The sequence below is a fragment of the Phocoena phocoena genome, chromosome 3, assembly GCF_963924675.1.
Source record: "Phocoena phocoena chromosome 3, mPhoPho1.1, whole genome shotgun sequence".
Lineage (NCBI taxonomy): Eukaryota > Metazoa > Chordata > Mammalia > Artiodactyla > Phocoenidae > Phocoena > Phocoena phocoena.
In genome coordinates, this window is record NC_089221.1 from 110,675,075 (window position 1) to 110,696,426 (window position 21,352).

Sequence of the window (21,352 nt, forward strand, 5' to 3'; positions counted from 1 at the left end):
CTGTCAAGGTCATCAAAAACAAGTAAAGTCTGAGAAACTGTCACAGCCCAGAGGAATCTAAGATGACATGATGACTAAATGCGATGTAGTATGCTGGATGACATCCCAGATAGGAAACCCCCTAAAACTAAGTAGGTAAAAACTAAGAAAACCCCCTAAAAACTGTGGAGTCTAGTAATGTGCCAATGTTGGTTACCCAATTGTGACAAATGTACCATAGTTATATGAACAACAGAGGAAACTGGGTGCAGGGTACACAGGAAATCTCTATAATATTCTTTCAACGTTTCTGCAAATCTAAAGCTAAATGAAAATAAAAGTTGATTAAAAATAACCTTGCAAACTGAAAAAAGTTTATAATTATTTATATTATTATTATGTAAAAAGACTTTGTATCCTGTAAGTGTCATGCACTTGGGACCTTTTTACTTCACTAGACGGTGAGCTCCTTGAGAATAAGGGTTTTATTTAATTGATCTCTTTACCCTCAACGACCAGCCTATTGTACACACTCAATTAATGTTTATTGAATAAATAACTGAATGAATAAGCAGGAACTTGGTTGTATTAGTTGAACACATTAATGTGAATACTGTGGAAACTGAAGGAGTCTATTCCCTGGGGCCAGGAGCCTGATAATAGAAACAACTTTGGCAGGACTCCTGGAAAAAAAAAAGAGCAAAGCTGTCAGCTCATCTATAGAGAACAAACCAATGTGAACTACCATGGTATTTTAAAAAACCCACATTATTTTAGGAGAATAGAAAGAAATTAGCAAACAGTATTGAGAATTTTTAAGAATTACTAGTAATTGTATAGTTTAGAAAAAGCACTTTGGTGTTGAAAAGTTGTATTAGTAGGCAACGTTCATCCTTTTGCCCTAAAACCTTTGTCTCTATTAGTGGCTTCCAAATTGGCAACATGTTTTTAAAAACTGATACCTGTGTTTTTTTACTAACTGTGTAGTCATTAAGGTCAAATGACTTTTCTATGAACTGATTCTAATCAATTAACAGGGCATGATGCCACAATTTTTTTTTGCAGTGACTAAATGTAAAATGATAGCGTCTCTTTCTTTTTCTTGACCTTATTCTAACCTCCATCCTTTCAATCTCCAAGTATATCTTTTTTTTTTTTTTTTTCTTTTTTTTGCGGTACGCGGGCCTCTCACTGTTGTGGCCTCTCCCGTTGCGGAGCACAGGCTCCGGACGCGCAGGCTCCGGACGCGCAGGCTCAGCGGCCATGGCTCACGGGCCTAGCTGCTCCGCGGCATGTGGGATCTTCCCGGACCGGGGCACAAACCCGCGTCCCCTGCATCGGCAGGCAGACTCTCAACCACCGCACCACCAGGGAAGCCCCAAGTATATCTTTTAAATAAGTTTTTAATTGATAAATAACATCATAGGAAAATAAACACGGAACTTCTTCCCCTCGGCATAGCAACTACTATATTAGGTTTTTGTTGACCTCTTCCAATCTTTACTAAGACAGCTTTACAGAGTTGTAATCAATGAATATGTGCAATTTTGTTTATCTTTTTTGTTGTTAATATTTCTCTTTCATGTAACTACTTATTATTTTAATGGTTACCTGCTATTAGATGAAATTGATGTACCACAGTTTACTTCACCATTTGGGTTGTTGCTAGTATTCCACAATTACAAACAATGCTACTAAAAAGCTCTCTGTATAATTTAAAAAATATTTCCGGGCTTCCCTGATGGTGCAGTGGTTGAGAGTCCGCCTGCTGATGCAGGGGACACGGGTTCGTGCCCCGGTCCAGGAAGATCCCACATGCCGCGGAGCGGCTGGGCCCGTGAGCCATGGCTGCTGAGCCTGCGCGTCCGGAGCCTGTGCTCCGCAACGGGAGAGACCACAACAGTGAGAGGTCAGCGTACCGCAAAAAAAAAAAAAAAAATTTTCTTTATGCTGAGGAACTTGTGTGATCATTTTAATAGCTTTGTTACATTTTACCAGATTAACCCTCTAAAAATATTCAATGCACAAAAAATAAATCTCATATTTTTACAGTGTTTTACCATTTATAAAGCACTTTCACAAAAATAACTTTATTTAATCCTGATATTAGCACTGTGGGATAGATTTCTTTCCCTCAAGATTCTTTAGCACTAGGGTTTAATAGTTCTGCTAATGTAATGAGTGAAATGAACGACAAAGGAAGGTGTGATACAAGAAGCAGTAGTAGTAAAAAAGCTTGATAAATACGTTGGTAAACATAAATAAATAATGCTGGTTTTAAAAAGTAACTCAGGATTTCAAGACAACATGGAACAAAAATACTAAACAATGATAAGATGCAAGGAGTGATCAGATTCGGTGCATTTTATGGTTCTTGTACTGTTTAAAAGGATACCAAATGTATTAACCTCAGATTTCAAAATAGGCACGTGAAAAATTCAAGAATAATGACTAAAAGAATCAAAATAGAATATGCAACTTCAAAACCGGTAGAATAAAACAAGAGAATAATGAAAATCAATCAATCCAGAAACCTGGAAAGGAGAAAAAGCGGGAAAAGGCACAAAAAAAGATATGAGAAATACATCCAAATTTATCAGGAATAACAGTTCACTTCATGCAAAATGACATTAAGAGGTTTAAAAATCAAGGGGTAGAAAGACATACTAGACAAATACTAATCAAAAGAAAGCTGATGTACCAATATAAACACCAGAAAAAGACAATTTATGTCAGAAAGTATTATAAGGATAAAGAGATTCACTAATAGGTATAAGATAGTATCTCATGGTATTTTATTTTCCATTTCATTAATTATGATATAAGTGAAACTAAACATTTTTCAGTAGTAGTTTACTGAGAACTGGGAACTTGACTGATTCGCATTTTTAGTTCTTTTTATTTTAAAGATTAATCATTTTTATTGCAAATCTTTCCACCCGCCCCTCCTAGAGTTGTTATCTTAGTTTTATAGTTTCCTACTGTTACAAAGTTGAAAATTTTTGTAATGGAATCTGGCACCTTGTAATGTCCATTTTTTCCTTCAACTCAGTTTTTCTCAAGTATTTTAAAAGTAAATTATAGAAAGCATGACACTCTATCGTTAACAGTTCTATATGCATCTCAAAAAAGGATCTTTTTCATATAGCAAAATATCATCACATCCAATATAATGAAAACAACGGGGTTTTTTTTAGCATTTAATCTCCAGTCTACATTCAAATTTCCCCACATATACCCGAAATTCCCTTCACATCTCTATGTCCAAAGCAGGATCCAATCCAGGATCATGTGCTGCATCTTGGTAACATGAAACTCAAATCTCTTTTAATTCTCAACCATCCTTTTAGAATCTACAAAAGTTCTTGTTCTAGTAACAGTAATCTGAAAGTCTGGGCCAGTGTTTTGTAGCACATACCACCTTCCAGATTTGTCTTTTCCATCCTTGTGATATTATTAGCTTAATACTTCCTGTAAACTGGAAGCTTAATCTAAAGGTGCTAAAGACTCAAGTTAAACTTTTTTTTTTTAATCCAGCTGCATAAGAGGTAATTTTGGCTACTTCATATTAAGCAGGAGACATACATTCAATGCCATTGGTATATCCATCACCTCCAAAAGTTTCTTCTCACCTTCCTTATTTTTATTTTCTATTTTATTTATTTATTTTTTTATTTTTTGTAATAAGAACAGTTAACACAAGGTCTACCGTATTGGCAAATTTTTAAGTATACATTATTGTTAAATATAGGCACGATGGTGTACAGATCTCTTATTATTCATCTTGCATAACAGAATCTCTTAAAGGTGTCTATTCCTATCTTGGGGTGGTACTTATAGCAGTGGATTTACTTCACATATTTTCATAACATTTTATAGTCTTATAATAGCTTTTTGGCTTTTGGTCTACAACGGCAGTTCACAAACTTTTGGTATTAAATCCCTCTCTGAGGATCCCAAAGGGCTTTTACGTGAGTTATAACTACTAATATTTACTCAAGTAGAAACTAAATTTGAAATATTTTTAAAAGCACAAGAATATACAAGCACACATTCCATTAGCCATCATTGCGATGGTGTCCCGCACGTCACGTAATTACTAGAAAACTCAGTACATTAGGGAGCGACTGAGAGCGCAAAGGCGAATAACGTCTTAGTATCTTTAGAAAAAGTTTTGACAGGAGCGAACACCGCACTCCCCTCCGCTCCAGGAGTCCCGCGATCACACTTTGAGAATCGCTGTCCATCACAAGTCTTTGTCTTCTCTTAGAGTTAGTGCCTGTCAGTGCTGTCCCGCCCCGCCCCCGCCGCCAGCAAGGAGCCGGAATCCGCTTTCTAGATGACCTTGCACTCAACCTTCTTGCGCGGTAAGGTTCCCGGAACCCAGAGCTGCGCGCGCACATTGGGCCTCTGACTTCCCGGCGTGCCCCGGGCCTGCGGCGTAAAAGCGCGCAGGCCGTAGCGCCCCACGTGACCCGCGGCGCCGCGGAGGCGGGAGTCTGTGAGTGACCGCGGTCGCGGGGTCCTCGGGCTTGTGTTCTGCGTCTCCCGCGGGCAGCCCCGGGCTGGCCCCCACCCCCACTCTCGCCTTCCAGCAGGGAAGAAAGCCGGTGTGGGAGGAACGGTTCCAGCCCGAGCTTTCGCTTTCACCTGGAGCCTCCCGACCCTGGGACGCGCGAGTCCTTAAGACCCGCTCTTGCTCTGCTCGGGCCTCACTGCTAAAGTGAGTCCTGGGCTCTAGACCCCTGCTGTTGAGAAAAGAAACATTTGCAAACATGTCCCGGATCGAAAAGATGAGCATTCTGGGCGTGCGGAGTTTTGGAATAGAGGATAAAGATAAACAAATTATCACATTCTTCAGTCCCCTCACAATTTTGGTTGGACCCAATGGGGCGGGGAAAACGGTAAGTCCTAAGTAGCCGCCTTCAGTTTACGGGTCGCCACGTGTTAGAAATCTGGAGTAAAATATCTGCAGAGTTCGGAACTCTTGATTAGGATGAGGGGAGTCCATATGACTCAGCTCCTGGGGCCCCAGGGTGTACCTGGGTCTCCGGCTGACTTCCCGGCCCAGGGGCGTGGCTTGGTGTGGCCTGTGGCCTTCAGGCCACTGCGACCTCAGGAACCGACCAGACTCCTGTGTTCAGTCATGTCCGGTGGACAAGGTTTCCATCAGAATCCTAAGAGACCGGGAGCTACCTCCGTCCGGGCTCAGCGAGCTCACAGTCCCACAGGAAGCCTTTTTGTCTGCATTCATGTTTTATCGTTCCTTACTCACATGGCATAGCATTCACTTCCTGGTAGTCGTCCCCGTACAGGATTTCTTTAAAAGTTATAAAATATGATAAATATATGACTTTAAGAAGACTGTCTATCCCAACTAAGATGATAAATGATAAGTAAATGACATAATTTTAAAATGAAACGTGTTGGGGCTTGGTTAAATTGGGACAGTATTTTGTTGTTAGGATACTCTTACCTAGTCAGAATAAAAGATTGGAGCGCAGCTTATATACTGTGCTCCAGTACTGGAAATATTTAGAAATTTGAGTTGGACCGGGAATGGTATGCAATTATGAAAAAAGTACAGCCAAGAGGCTCTCTGGTCTGAAAGGGTGCTTTGAGAAAAAGCAAGGTGGTGTCATTGTAACAGGGAGAGGAGTAAATGAAGTGAAAAGCATAGAAAAAGACATAAGGTTTAGTGTTGAGAGTTGAATGCCAGACTCTTGTCTGCTTTTATTTATGTAGAAATATTATTTATTGAATGCTTTTTATGTACCTAGCATTGTATTAAGTGCTCTACTGGTAGAGAGACTAGTATGTTTAGTGTTTATGAGCCCTAGCTGCTTTGATACAGATTTTTTCCTTCACCATTTATTAAAAGCTGTGTGACTGGGCAAAAGTGACCTAAATGCTCCATGCCTTAGTTTTCTTCTCTGTAAAATGGAGGTTAAAAAATAGTTTCTACGTGGGACTTCCCTGGTGGCGCAGTGGTTAAGAATCTGCCTGCCAGTGCAGGGGACACGGGTTTGAGCCCTGGTCCGGGAGGATCCCACATGCTGTGGAGCAACTAAGCCCATGCGCCACAACTACTGAGCCTGCGCTCTGGAGCCCGCGCGCCTGGAGCCGGTGCTCCACAACAAGAGAAGCCACTGCAATGAGAAGCCTGTGCACGGCCCCGAAGGGTAGCCCCCGCTTACCCCGCCTGTGCACAGCAAAGACCCAACACAGCCAAGAATAAATAAAAAAATAAATTTATTTAAAAAAATAGTTTCTACAGCCTAGGATTGATGTGAGAATTAAAAGCTTAATGTATGTGAAAGTGGTTAGTACAATACCTGGCACATAGTAAGGCCTTTGTAGATATTAGCCATTTGTTTAGTTTCGACTTTTAAAAGAATTTTAGCTTTATTGGAGTATAATGACATATAATTTGTAGGCTATTTAAAGTATACATCATGGTGATTTGACACAGATGTATATTGTAAAAGGATTCCCCCATCTAGTTAATTAACATGTATTTAACTTTTTTTGGTGAGAACATCTAAGTTACACTCTCATTAAATTTCATTTATACAATATAGTGTTGTCAACTATGGTGACCATGTTTTACTTTCGCCATTGTTATTAAAAACTTGACTTAAAGGGTTTTAATTAGAAATAGAGAAATTTTCCCTCAAATAATAATTCTTTATTTCAGTATACCTCGTTAAGTATGTAGCTTTTCTATGAAGTTATAGCAATTATTCTTTAACACTTAATCATATTTATATGACAGGTTTTATAATGTCAAATTTTATCTGATCATATCTTTTATAGTCTCTATGGTAATAATATTTTATAATGAGTTAATGTTTTATGATTAAATTCTGCAGTTCTCTAATACCTAAATAATATAATTTTCTATTTATTTAGACCATCATTGAATGTCTAAAATATATTTGTACTGGAGATTTTCCTCCTGGAACCAAAGGAAATACATTCGTTCATGATCCCAAGGTAATGGTGCTAGTAAAACTTTGTACTTTTAAAGTAAAAAAAAATTTTTTTTTAATTTTTGGCTGCGTCAGGTCTTAGTTGTGGTGCATGGGCTTCTCTGTAGTTGTGGTAGTTGTGGCGCATGGACTTCTCTGTAGTTGTGGCATGTGGGTTTTCTCTCTAGTTGTGGCGCGTGGGCTCTGTAGTTTGTGGCCTGCAGGCTCTCTAGTTGAGGTGCCTGGGCTTTGCTGCCCCACAGCATGTGGGATTTTAGTTCCCCGACCAGGGATCGAACCTGGGTCCTCTGCATTGAAAGGCAGATTCTCTACCACTGGACCACCAGGGAAGTCCCTAAAATAAAATTTTTATAATTATGAAAGTGATGATAGCTCATTGTAGAAAATTTGGCAGTGGAAAAGTATGAAGAGGTATGAAAGTCACCCACATACAGTCTTAGCGCCCAGTGATAGCCATTGTTGACATTTTCATGTATTTCTTCTCCTTCACATACAGTCTTATATAGCTGAAGTCATACTCTAATTTTGTATTCTGAGGTGTTTTTCCACCTAACATTATAATAAAGTCCAATGTTATTTAAAAAAACTATATTAATCTGGGTGTTTGATACATGGGTGTTTTAATCTTTTTACTTCTTTGTATGTGTGAAGTATTTCCTACTTAAAACATAAAACCTTTTATGAACATTTTTAATAATTGCATCATTTTCTTACATTTAGATTGCTTTTAGTTTTTCATTAAAATGTACCATGATGAAAGTCTTGGTGTATGAGTGTTTGAATGGTATTTATTTTTCTAAAATAAATTTATTTATTTATGGCTGTGTTGGGTCTTCGTTGCTGCACACGGGCTTTCTCTAGTTGCAGCGAGCGGGGGCTACTCTTCATTGCGATGTGCTGGCTTCTCACTGCGGTGGCTTCTCTTGTTGTGGAGCACAGGCTCTAGGCACTGAGGCTTCAGTAGTTGTGGTTCTCGGGCTCTAGAGCACAGGCTCAGTAGTTGTGGTGCCTGAGTTTAGTTGCTCTGTGGCATATGGGATCTTCCCAGACGAAGGCTCAAACCCGTGTCCCCTGCATAAGCAGGCGGTTTCTTAACCACTGCGCCACCAGGGAAGTCCTGTGAATTATGGTGTTTAAACTCTTAGTGTGTGTATAGGACATAGGCTTTTCTATATGCATTTTGGCCTGTAGGTTTTTCTTTCTTTTTTTTTTTTATTGAAGTATAGTTGATTTACAATATTGTGTTAGTTTCAGGTATACAGCAAAGTGATTCAGTTATATACATATTTTTTTTTCCAGATTATTCCATCATAGGTTATTATAAGGTACTGAATATTGTTCCCCCTGTTATATAGTAAATCCCTGTTGCTGATCTATTTTATATATAGTAGTATGTATCTGTTAATCCCAAACTCCTAATTTATCCCTCTCCCTGAATAGGTTTTTCTTGTTTATGTATATAGTGGGGTCATGTGCCTCTTTCATTACCCCGCCTGCCAAGAGTTTGTTGTGTGCTTCCTCCAGGCTTTTTTCTGTGTTTATAAAAACATATCTGTGTGTGTATATAAATATGCTCATGTAAATATTTTAATACATCAATAGAATTTTATTTTTCCATTGTATCAATACACATCAAATATTTATTTAGTGATATACTGTGGTTATGTTAAAATATATATACACCTTTGTTTCATTATTTTTAATTACTAAATAGTATTTCATTGAGTTTATATTCTCTAATTTATTTAGCTGACCCACTGTTGATAGTCTTTTAAGTTGTTTCCACGTTTATGTGACTAAAGATAACTCTGTGATTATGAAAGTGATCTCAGGTGGCCTTGGCTTGCAGTGGCTTGAAGAGGATTTCGGTTCCCTGGCCAGGGATTGAAATCAGGTCGTGGCAGTGAAAGTGCCAAATACTAGCCACTAGACCACCAGGGCCAGTGGGCAGTGAGTGACAAGGCCCTGGTCCATTGGCTTGGTAGAAATGAATTTCCACAAAGACATGGAAAGTAGTGAAACAAGTAAAGTGTTTATTAGGAGGAAAAGGAGTACATGTGAATAGACTCACATGGGCGGGCTCAGAGAGAGAGTTGCGCCCTTGTGGTAGTTTCAGTCACTTATATGGGATATTTCTTCTGGGTTTCCTCTGGCCAGTCATCTTGCTTTTTCTGGCCCTGAGCCTGTATTGGTTTAACTCAGGGTCCTCCCCTGTGTGCACACGCGTCTCTTAGCCAAGATGGATTCTAGCGAAGAGGCCTATGGGTAGGTTGACATCACCTACTATGGCGTGGTGCTCCTTCCCTTTTTGGCCCCCCGAGGAGCCTTTTTGCGCACCTGTAGTTGGGAAGATCTCCTTGACCTCCAGAATGAGGAACATGTGGTCTCTTTATCTTTTATCTGGGCAGAGCTCAGCTCCTCCTTGCTCCTTGCTATTCATCTTGGAGTATCTGTCCACAGGGGACAAACTCCAGCTGCTCAGCCTGGGGCCCATCTATCTCCTGCCTCAAATCCCCCCTGCGAGACATGAGCCCCAAGAAATCTTTTTTGGGAGGATGTAGGGCAAAGTCTGTCTTCCGTAGCTTCTTCAGGCTAGCGTGTGGTTCATAGACCCTACCTAGTTGGGTTCACGGAGCTCTCACCCTGTCTCATTAAGGGGCCCAGGGTGACTTCTGTTGTTATTCCAGCAGGATCTGTTCCGAGGAATGGCCAGAATTTCTGCATCACCATTATCTTGATGTGAAACTATTGTAATCTGGAAGAGACAAACTTAACAAGCAGATTAAAAAGGCAGGGGCCAAAAACCAGTAAAAGCACTATTGTAACCAGTGGCCTAAGGAGTAAGAACCAGGTTACATTTGGTAACAATTTTGATCTTGGTCCAGATATAATCAGTGCTTGGGTTACCCTGTCCAAAGGAATGGAGCCATTTGGCGTGGTCATATATATTTTTGATGTTTGCTTCTATTAGCCCAGTGTGATTTGATGTGGGTGTAACGCACTTAGTTAGTTGGACAACCTGCCATTAATAGATCTCATTTCTTTTCAGGAGAATAAGCCTGAAACCCATTCTGGACCTGGCGCTTTGGGGAGACTTGTAGCCAGGTAGCTAGTTGTTTAGTTTTATCTAAGTAGGTTGTAACCTTTGATGTGGTATTAACACATAAATAACAGGAGCTATTGGTCATCATACATGTCTCTTTTTTTGGTTAACATATGATATAAAGCTATTTCATTGCCTAAAAATAATAATTATAAGAGGAGACCTTTAAATTGTTTATTGTTTTATCTTAAAGTCAATTAAGTCCTCTCGGAGGCTGGATCAAATCAGTCCCTTTTGCCAAGTCAAGCATTTTGCTTTTCAGTTGTCCTTGCTCCTGCATTAGCAGTTTCTCCCTCTTTAGGGGATCATTTAGATCAACATATAAACATGGTCTGGTAGCTCCAGTCTACAAACAGACAAACTCTCCCTTTACTGCAGATCAACCTCTGGCTACTACTTTGTTCTAGTTTATAGCAAAATTCACAAGAGTTGTGTGTACTGATTGTTTTCACTTTATTGCTTCCCCGTTCCTCCTCAGCCCACTCTGTTTAGATTTTTCTCCTTTTTTTCCCTCACTAAAACTGCTCTTGTAAGGTCACCAGTAATCTCCATACTGCCAGATAAAACAGTTGTTTTCTAATTCTCAATAACTTCTTTGCAGATTTGATATAGTTGGTTTCCCCCTTTTTAAAAAACATTGCTCTCTTGGCTTTCATGACACCATGATCTCATACCTCCTTTTTCACTGGCCATACTTTAGTCTTCTTTGATGAGTCTACTTTTGCCTGGCTCTTCTTGGGTGATCTCATTCACTCTCACAGCTTTAAAAGTATTGGTTATATTGCTCTTGTCTAACACTTGGAAATGAATTGTCTGAGGAGACACACATGCTGACAGAGCAAGAGACTTTATTGGCAAGGGGCACCCGGGTGGAGAGCAGCAGAGTAAGGGAACCCAGGAGAACTGCTCAGCCGCGTGGCTCGCAGTCTTGGGTTTTATGGTAATCGGGTTAGTTTCCGCGTTGTCTCTGGCCAATCATTCTAACTCAGGGTCCTTCCTGGTGGTGCACACATCGCTCAGCCAAGATGGATGCCAGCGAGAAGGGTTGTGGGAGGTTGGTAGGGCATATGGACTGGCGTCTTCTCTCTCCTTTTGACCTTTCCCGAATTCTTCCGGTTGGTGGTAGCTTGTTAGTTCTGCCTTCCTTACCAGGACCTCCTGTTGTAAGATAACTCATGCACGTGGTTACTATAGGGCCTGGCCAGGGCGGACAGTTTTGGTCAACGGTTCCGCTAACAGTTCTATGCTGATGAATCCCAAATTTATATATATAGCCCTAACTTCTTTCCTATGCTCTAGATATATATGTCCAGCTGTTTGATTATTTAATGGGCATCTCAAATTTAACACATTTAAAATAGAACTCTTGGTTCCCTGTTCCCCCATCCCTTTCACATTCTCAAGCCTGTTACTGCCTTAGTACTCTCCAGTTTAATAAATGATATCATCATCCACATGTTTGCTCATGCAAAACCCTGTGTGCCATCCTTTGAGTGATTCCTTTATCTCATCCTGTTTCTAATTCATAAGCAATTCTTACCTACTCTTCTAAAATATGTCCAGAATATGTCCCTTCATTCCATCTCTGCTGCTTTCCTGGTCCAAGCCACCACACTTTTCCCTTTGAATTATTCTGGTAGTCTCCAAACTTGTTTTTCCTGCCTCATTCTTTTTTTTTTTTTGGCCGTGCCACGTGGCATGTGGGATCTTAGCTGCCTAACCAGGGATCAAACCCATCCCCCCCTTCAGTGGAAGCACAGAGTCTTAACCACTGGACCCCTGGGAAAGTCCCTCCTGCTTCATTCTTTTTTTTTTTTCTTTGATAGTAAGAAGTGGATTTATTTAGAGAGAACCTCCTGTCTCATTCTTGAAGTTCTCTTTTTTACATAGCAACAAATTATCTTTAAATATTTATTCATTCATTCAACAGGGAGTGAGTCACTCAAAATCTGAGGGGAGAATATTCCAGTCAGTGTTAATACTAAGTGCAAAGTCCTTGAGGTAGGAGCATGTTTGGTGTGTTCAAGGAATCACAAGAAGGAGCAAAATGGTAGGGGAAGACTGGTAGAAAATTAAGTTAGAGTAGTTGAAGGGTCTAGATCTGGTAGGACCTTGGGTTCTAATTTAAATAGGAATCTATTGGAAGATTTTAAGCAAGAAGAGGGCATGATCTGTATTTTAAAGTGATCAGTCTAGCTGCTGAGAGAAGACCGTCTGTAGGTGGCAAGGGTAGAAGGGTGAAGACTAACAAAGGGGATTTTGTGGTAATCCAGGTGAGAAATGTTGGTGGTTAGATTAAGTGGTAATGGTAGAAAGTATGAGAAATGCTTGGATTTGGGCTGTATTTTAAAGGTAGAACCAGCAGATTAGCTAATGATTTGGGTAGTGATGTATGAGAAAAATAGAAGCATATAGCAGAACTCCCAAGTTTTTTGACTTGAGCAAGTAGAAAAATAGTGTAATGAGGAAACACTGGAAAAGGAGATTTGGGTGGCTCTAGTTTAAACATGTAAATTGGGATGGGAATTCCCTGGCGGTCCATTGGTTAGGACTCGGCGCTTTCACTGTTGGGGGCCCAGGTTCAGTCCCTGGTTGGGGAACTAAGATCCCACAAGCTGCATGGCACAGTCAAAAAGAAAAAGAAAAGAAAACCCATGTAAATTGGGGATGTTTGTTAGATATCCAAAGGAGGTGTCCAGTAGGTAAGTAGAAGTATGACCAGGGGAGAGGTTTGAGTTAAAGAAAGAAAATTAGGAATCAGTGATGCATACAGTTATATATGTATGTAGTTAGTCTTAAAGCCTGATGGGATCACATAGGAAGTGAATATAGAGAAGAGATCCAAGACCTAAGCCTAGAGCACATTAGCATTTAGAAATAAGAAAGAGGAGGAGGACCCAGCAAAAGATGCTAAAAGAACAACTAGTAAAGTAAGGAAAACAGAGAATAGTGTCTTAGAAAAGAATAAAGTGTTATAAGAAGGAGGAGTCATCAACTGTGTCAAATATGTCGGTAGCTCAAAATGCATAATTAATGAGAACCTACTGTATAGCACAGGGAAATCTACTCAGTACTCTTTTGTGACCTAAGTGGGAAGGAAATCCAAAAAAGAGGGGATATATGTATACATATAGCTGATTCACTTTGCTGTATAGCAGAAACTAATAAACATTGTAAATCAACTCTACTCCAATAAAAATTAAAAAAAGAAATGTCGATAGCTCAAGTAAGAAGCAGGTTTGACTATGGGAAGGCCATTGGTGATCTTGACAAAACCAGTTTTAGTAATCTGAGAAAACAGGAGGTGAGGAAGTGAAACACATAGAATTGTCTTGTGAATTTTGCTATAAGTGGAAAGAGAGATAGGGCAATAGCTGAAAAGGTTTGCAGGATCAAGGAGAGTGTTGGCTATTGTTCTTGTTTTTTTACATATGTATGTATGTATTTTCTGGATGTTTCCATGTTGATTGATGCTCTAGAATCTCTGCCAATCCCATCTATCACTCACCTCTTCCCAAATGCTTTCATATTTCTAGAGCTATTTTACTCAGCTGTCTGCTTATGTCCTCTCTGTGGTTCTTCTGGCCATGGTGGTTTAGCTCTCTTCACTTACTACCCACTTTTTGGCTGCTCTCATTTCCCAGTTCTGAGCTCCCACCCACACTTGCTCATCAACTCTTCTCTCTTGAGTCACTCACACCTCCTACTGTGGATGAAGCCATTCCCCTTATCTGAATTGTCCACATCCCCTCAGTTTTCCCTATATGCTATGTTCTTCTCATTATTTCAATTCCTCTCACCCTCTTATATCTTCAGCTTCTCTTGTCTTTCCTTTTCCCTGTTTTAATTTGACCCTGAACCTAATATTGTTTACCTTGCCTTAAACCAACGCCTGAATTTTTCTGGTTCTCCTCAATAATTTTTCTTACCTATGTTCAGTTGTTTCTGTCTTCTTAGGAACTTTGATTTCCATGTTGCTCCATTTGCCTAGCTTCCCACTTTTCTCCTTTACTTCTTTCAAACTTGCGGCTACATCAGTCCGGACGCGCAGGCTCAGCGGCCATGGCTCATGGGCCCAGCCGCTCCTCGGCATGTGGGATCTTCCCAGACCAGGGCACGAACCCACGTCCCCTGCGTCGGCAGGCGGACTCCCAACCACTGCGCCACCAGGGAAGCCCAAAACTGTCATTTTTGAACCAAAACAACAAATGAAAGCTACAAAGTGCCTAATAAATATGTGTTAAACAATTTGATGAATTAATATAAAAGTTAAATTTATGCCCAAAAGTCATGAAAAGTCCAACAAAAGTTATTTATGATTTAAAAAAAAGGCTGAATCCAGGGCTTGTGATTTTGGTTGCAATAGAGTAGTGAGTATCATACTTGTGCTCCCAAGATGAACAACTATAAAACTGGAAAAAATATTTGAATCCACTCTTTTCCGGCATTGGGCAACAGATGGTGCAGGGCTGTGATTTTTTAGAAAAGAGAAATATATGCGGTGACTACACATTTGTTCTAGTTTTCTGCATAGGGATATTTTGCAAACTTCAGTGCATAGAGTTAGAACCCAACAGAGAACCGTAGTCACTAGGCAGATGAAACAAAGAAAGAAGTTTGGGTTTGCTGAGGTGGTTGTGAACTGTGAGGCAGGGTACAGGGGTGGGGTTTTTGTGCAGAGATGGGGCACCAGGAATCTGTACAAGGAACCCATGAGCTTTTGGCCAAATACTAAGCTGCATGTGTTCCAGAACGAGATTCAGTGAGGACTAGCAGCGAACAACTACTGGAGTAGAGGAGTGGGATTGTGAACTGAATGGAGATTCTAGAGTTTACACAATGCTGGGAGACATTTGAGTCATGATATGCCAGAGTAGGAGGAGCTTGTGGAGCTCCTTAGTATTCTGTTGAGGCCTCAGAAAGGCCATCCTAACAAATCCTAAAACAAGCTTTGACAGAATCAAGCTGAGTAGCCAATAAATTAACTGCCTTCTAGAACAAAACTCAACACTTTTTAAAGGAAGTCAGCACAATCCAAACTCACACTGTAGCATCTACAATGTCCAGGATATAATAAAAAATTAGTGTATATATGAAGAAACAAATTAATCCATAACTGAGAGGAAAAAGTGAATAGAAACATATCCAGAGATGACAAATTTTGGAATTAGCAGACAAGGATTTTAAAAGCTATGACACATAAGTTCAAGAATTTAAAGGACATTGGCCATAATGTGGGAAAAGATCCCAACAGAGAAACAAAACTATAAAAAAGACCCAAGAAGCTGAACACATAACAGGTAGCATAAACACACTTATATTGCATTTTACACTAAACTTGCTGAAAACCAGAGGTGAATTCTTAAAAGCAAACTGAGGAAAAAGTAACACATTATGCAGAGGGGAAAAATAATGATTTCTGACTTCTCATGAAAAACTTCCAAGCCATGAGATAGTGAGACAACATCTTTAAAGTGCTGGGGAATAAAAATCAATCTAAATTTCTATATACAACAAAAATATCCTTCAAAAATTGAAGATGAAATGGAGAACATTTTCTGATTGGGGAAAAAAAAAAGGTAGAGGTATTAGTTACCAGCAGATCTGTACCATAAGAAATGTTAAAGGAGGTTCTTGAGGCTGAGGGGAAGTGTTATGAAATTAGTCCTAGAGTAAAGGTTGCTGCAGATGCCCCCTTACAAACCTTAAAAACAAACGTTCAAAAGGACTAAGCCTCTAAGGAATTCCCTGGTAATCCATTGGTTAGGACTCCGCGCTTTCACTGCTGAGGGCACAGGTTCAGGACCAATCCCTGGTCAGGAAACTAAGATACTGCAAGCTGCACAGCTCAGCCAAATAAAGAAACAATATCCACGATTAAATATTGGACTTCCCCAGAGGTCCAGTGGTTAAAAGACTGTGCTTCCACTGCAGGGGGCCCTGGTTCGATCCCTGGGAGGGGAAGTTCCGCATGCTGCATCCAAAAAAAGGATCAGGCCTCAAGAAACTTAGCTGCATGCCTGAACCAAATTAAACACTCATTAAAGGAGTAAAACAAAATTATTCATTCAACATTGTAAAATTCACAATCAGAAGTTCCCAGGCATGCAAGGAACCCAGAACCAGGAGAAAATGAAATATAGAAATAAATAGAAAATGAAAGAGATGACAGAATTAGCAGACGATCTTAAAACAAATTACAAAACGTATAAATATGCAAACAGATGGAAAGGAAAACATTAAGTTTAATGAATGGAATAGAAGATATAACAAAAAGACCTAAATAAAGCAAAAGGAATACCAATGGGGTTTTCTTTTTTTTTTTTTGATTGAAGTATAGTTGATTTACAGTATTGTGTTAGTTCCAGATGTACAGCATAGTGATTCAGTATTTTTGCAGATTATACTCCATTATAGGTTTTTACAAGAAAATGGGTAAAGTTCCTTGTGCTATACAGTGTATTCTTGTTGTTTATCTATTTTATATGTAGTAGCTTGTATCTGTTAATCCTATACCTCTAATTTGTCCCTCTCCCCTCCACTTTGGTAACCACAAATTTGTTTTCGGTATCTGTGAGTCTGTTTTGCATATATGTTCATTTGTATTATTTTTTAGAGGGAATAACAGTGTTTTTAAATATAATAATACAGATAGGTTAAAAGTAAAAGGATGGAAAATCCTTTAGATAGCATACTAGAATATGCCAGCTAATAAAAAGAAAACTGAACTGGCTATATTAATATCAGACAGTATACTTCAGAACTAGTAACATTGATGTAAAAAGTGACATTTTATGATGATAAAGCAGTCAATTCACCAAAAGGATTTAACAACTCTAAATGTAGAGCTTTGATATGGAAGAGGCAAAAAAATCTATGGAACTAACGGAGAAACAGACAAATCTGCAATTATAGTTGGAGATCTCAATACCTCTCTTGGTAAAGAAACAGAAAGAGTAGACAAAATATCAGAAGGACGTGGAAAACTTTAATACTATTAATCAAATTAGCCTAATTGATGTTTATAGGACATTCTACTAGTGAACAGCAGAATACACATTATTTTCATCCACTGTAAAACATTCACAAATATTCTGAACCATAAAACAAGTGAAAACAAATTTTAAAGCGTTGAAGTCATACAGAATGTGTTTTCTGACCACAACAGAGTTAAACTAGAAATCAATAACAGAAAATCCCCAGATATTTGAAAATTAGGCAGTACATTTCTTTTTTTTTTTTTTTGCGGTATGCGGGCCTCTCACTGTTGTGGCCTCTCCTGTTGCGGAGCACAGGCTCCGGACGCGCAGGCTCAGCAGCCATGGCTCACGGGCCCAGCCGCTCTGCGGCATGTGGGATCTTCCCGGACCGGGGCACGAACCCGTGTCCCCTGCATCGGCAGGCGGACTCTCAACCACTGCGCCACCAGGGAAGCCCAGGCAGTACATTTCTAAATAACCCATGGATCAAAAAAGGGATCATGAAGGAAATTCAAAAATACTTTAAATTAAAGCATATCATACAAAAAATTTGTGGAATGCAGCTAACTAATGCTTAGAAATTTATATAATAAAATGTTTATATTAGAAAAGAAAAATGTCTAGAATTAATTACCTGAGCTTCTATCTTAAGAAACCTGAAAAAGAAGAGCTAATTAAATTCAAAATAAGTAAAGGAGGGAAATTAAAGATAAGAGCAAAAATCAGTGATATAGAATACAGAGACAGAGAAAACCAGTGAAACCAGAAGATGGTTCTTTTAAGAAAAAAAAGATCAATAAAATGAATAAGCCTCTAAGTAAAGTGATAAAAAAGCCATAAATTAGCAATATTAGGAATGAAAGAGGCAACATCACTGCGGATCCTACAGACATTATGTAGGTAATAAAGGAATACTGCTAGCAGGTTTATGCCAATAAATTCAGTAACTTAGATGAAATGGACAAATTCTTTTAAGAACATGTTACCAAAGCTTACTCAAGAAGAAATATGCCTACAAAAGAAATTGATTTGTAGTTAAAAACTTAACAAGGACTTCAGGTTGTGATGATTTTACTGGTGAGTTGTACAAAACATTTTAGGAGGAAATAGTTCTACATAAACTTGTTTTTTTTACATCTTTATTGGAGTATAATTGCTTTACAATGGTGTGTTAATTTCTGCTTTATAACAAAGTGAATCAGTTATACATATGTTCCCATACCTCTTCCCTCTTGCGTCTACCTCCCACCCACCCTCCCTATCCCACCCCTCTAGGTGGTCACAAAGCGCTGAGCTGATCTCCCTGTGCTATGCGGCTGCTTCCCACTAGCTATCTGTTTTACGTTTGGTAGTGTATATATGTCCATGCCACTCTCTCACTTTGTCACAGCTTACCCTTCCCCCTCCCCGTATCCTCAGGTCCATTCTCTAGTAGGTCTGTGTCTTTATTCCCGTCTTACCCCTAGGTTCTTCATGACATTTTTTTTCTTAAATTCCATATATATGTGTTAGCATATGGTATTTGTCTTTCTCTTTCTGACCTAGAGTCTGTCAAACAGAGTGAAGTAAGTCTACATAAACTTTTTCAGAAAAGTAAGTCTACATAAAAAAAGTAAGTCTACATAAACTTTTTCAGAAAAGAGAACTATGTCCCAACTCATTTTATGAAGATAGTATTACTGTGTTACCAAAAACCAAAGACATTACAAGAAAACTACAGATGGGTAACTGTCATGCATGCAAAAATCAATAACAAAATATTAGCAAATCAAAGTCAGCAATATATAAAGATAATACACCATGATGGAGGTCCAAAAGCCAGTAGATGAGGGACTTCCCTGGTTGCGCAGCGGTTAAGAATCCGCCTGCCAATGCAGAGGACACAGGTTCGAGCCATGGTCCAGGAAGATCCCGTATGCTGTGGAGCAACTAAGCCCGCGAACCACAACTGCTGAGCCCGCGTGCCACAACTACTGAAGCCCACGTGCCTAGAGCCCGTGCTCCTCAACAAAAGAAGATAACCGCAATGAGAAGCCCGTGCACCACAACAAAGAGTAGCCCCCACTCGCCACAACTAGAGAAAGCTTGCGCGCAGCAACAAAGACCCAACGCAGTCAAAAATAAATAAATAAATTTATTTTTAAAGCCCCACAAAAACCAGTAGATGAGGCTGAGAGAGGAGGGCATCCACAAAAACCTGGTTGGGAATTAGAGCCCAAGAGAGGAATGCATGAGTCCATAGTGATATTTAAAAAATGAAAAACAAGGCAGTGGTTGGGGCGGGTATGGAGGACAAAGCCCTTCCTTATAGTAGAATCTTAACTAATAAATGTAGGAGGAATAATGGAATTAGAAAATTACTCTTTGATAGCTATCACAGTAATCATTCATTCATTTAAGAAACATTAATAGAGATGTTAAAACTAATGGAGGAAAAGCTTGATGAGGTTATGAGACATTTACACAGTCTCAGTGTATCTCTTTCCCAAATATTTATTAACAGCAAAGTAGAAAAAATAATATTCTGCCGGGAATATCTCCTGGTAGATACCACCTTTACCAGGAGATTGAAGGTAACATCCTCAGTAATGAACTAAATTGAAATCGTGCCCATCCGATAAGATGCAATGTAAGGAACATATCATCACTTCTGTAATATTGCTGCAAAGATGCATAATCTGATTCTAGTCCTGAAGAAATATTAGGCAAATCCAAATTTTGGGAGACCTTCTATAAAATAACATTTGGTAATTTTAAAAATTACCAGTCATGAAAGAGAAAATCTGAGGAACTGTTCCAGACTGAAAGAAACTAAAGAGACACAACAACAATGTGTAATTTGAACAATGTGTAATACTATGTGTAATTCTGAACTGGATCCTAGTGTTGTAAAGGACATATTGGAAGAATTGGCAAAATTGAATGGGATCTGAGGGCCATATGGTAATAATATATCACTCAATTTCCTGATTTTTATGGTTGAAAATGCCCATGTTTTATAGGAAATATCAGTGTTGGGATATCAGATCAGCAACTTATTCTCAAGTGGTTTGGATGAAAAGTCATGGTGTATACTGTGTTTCTACTTTTCTGTAAGCTTGTGATTGTTTTTTAAAATGTTTTAAAAATACTTTTGGTATGTAAAAGGATAACATTCATTTATTTGAAAAATCCACATAGCTGATCTCCTAATGATGCTGAATAATGGAGGTAGATAATACAGTTCTAGTAAATCAAACAGTATTCTTTTCCTCCTTGTGTATTTTTTTAATTTACTTAAAAATTTTTTTTACTTTATATTGGAATATAGTTGATTTACAGTGTTGTATTAGTTTCAGGTGTACAGCAAGGTGATTCATTTATACATATGTCTATTGTTTTCAGATTTTTTTCCCATGTAGGTTATTACAGATTACTGAGTAGAGTTCCCTGTGATGTACAGTAGGTCCTTGCTGATTATCTATTTCATATATAGTACTGTGTATCTGTTAATCCCAACCTCATAATTTATCCCTCCCCCCCCCACCTTTCCCCATTGGTAACTATAAGTTTGTTTTTGAAGTCTGTGAGTCTGTTTCTGTTTTATAAATAAGATTTTTTACATTTATAAGATTTTTACATTCATATATAAGTGATATCATATGATATTTTTCTTTCTCTGTCTGACTTCACTTAGTATGATAATCTCTAGGTCCATTCATGTTGCTGCAAATGGCATTATTTTGTTCTTTTTTATGGCTGATATTCCACTGTATATATATATTACCACATCTTCTTTATCCATTCATCTGTGGATGGACATTTACATTGCTTCCATGTCTTGGATATTGTAAATAGTGCTGCAGTGAATTTTGGAGTGCATGTATCCTTTCGAATCATGGTTTTCTCCAGATATATGCCCAAGAGTGGGATTGCTGGATCATATGGTAGCTCTATTTTTAGTTTTTTTAAGGAAGCTCCATACTGTTCTTCATAGTGGCTGTACCAATTTAACGATCCCACCAACAGTGTAGGAGGGTTTCCTTTTCTCCACACCCTCTTCAGCATTTATTGTTTCTAGACTTCTTGATGATAGCTATTCTGACCAGTGTGAGATGATACCTCATTGTAGTTTTGATTTTCATTTCTCTAATAATTAGTGATGATGGGCATCTTTTCATGTGCCTGATGGCCATCTGTATGTCTTTGTTTTTTCATTGAAGTATAGTTGATTTACAGTGTTGTGTTAACTGCTGTACAGCAAGGTGATTCAGTTATACATATATATATATATATATACACACACATTCTTTTTTTAA

General features: G+C 38.8%; 1 protein-coding gene across 1 annotated transcript in view; it reads left to right on the forward strand.

The window, feature by feature from the left end:
- The first annotated feature begins 4,754 nt into the window (after positions 1-4,754).
- Positions 4,755-21,352, forward strand: part of RAD50 (RAD50 double strand break repair protein) — a 97,969-nt gene continuing 81,371 nt past the window's right edge. Inside the window, exons 1-2 of the mRNA XM_065873983.1 lie at positions 4,755-4,883; positions 6,892-6,975. Of these exons, the coding sequence (XP_065730055.1) occupies positions 4,755-4,883; positions 6,892-6,975 (213 nt within the window). The remainder of the gene's footprint in view (positions 4,884-6,891; positions 6,976-21,352) is intronic.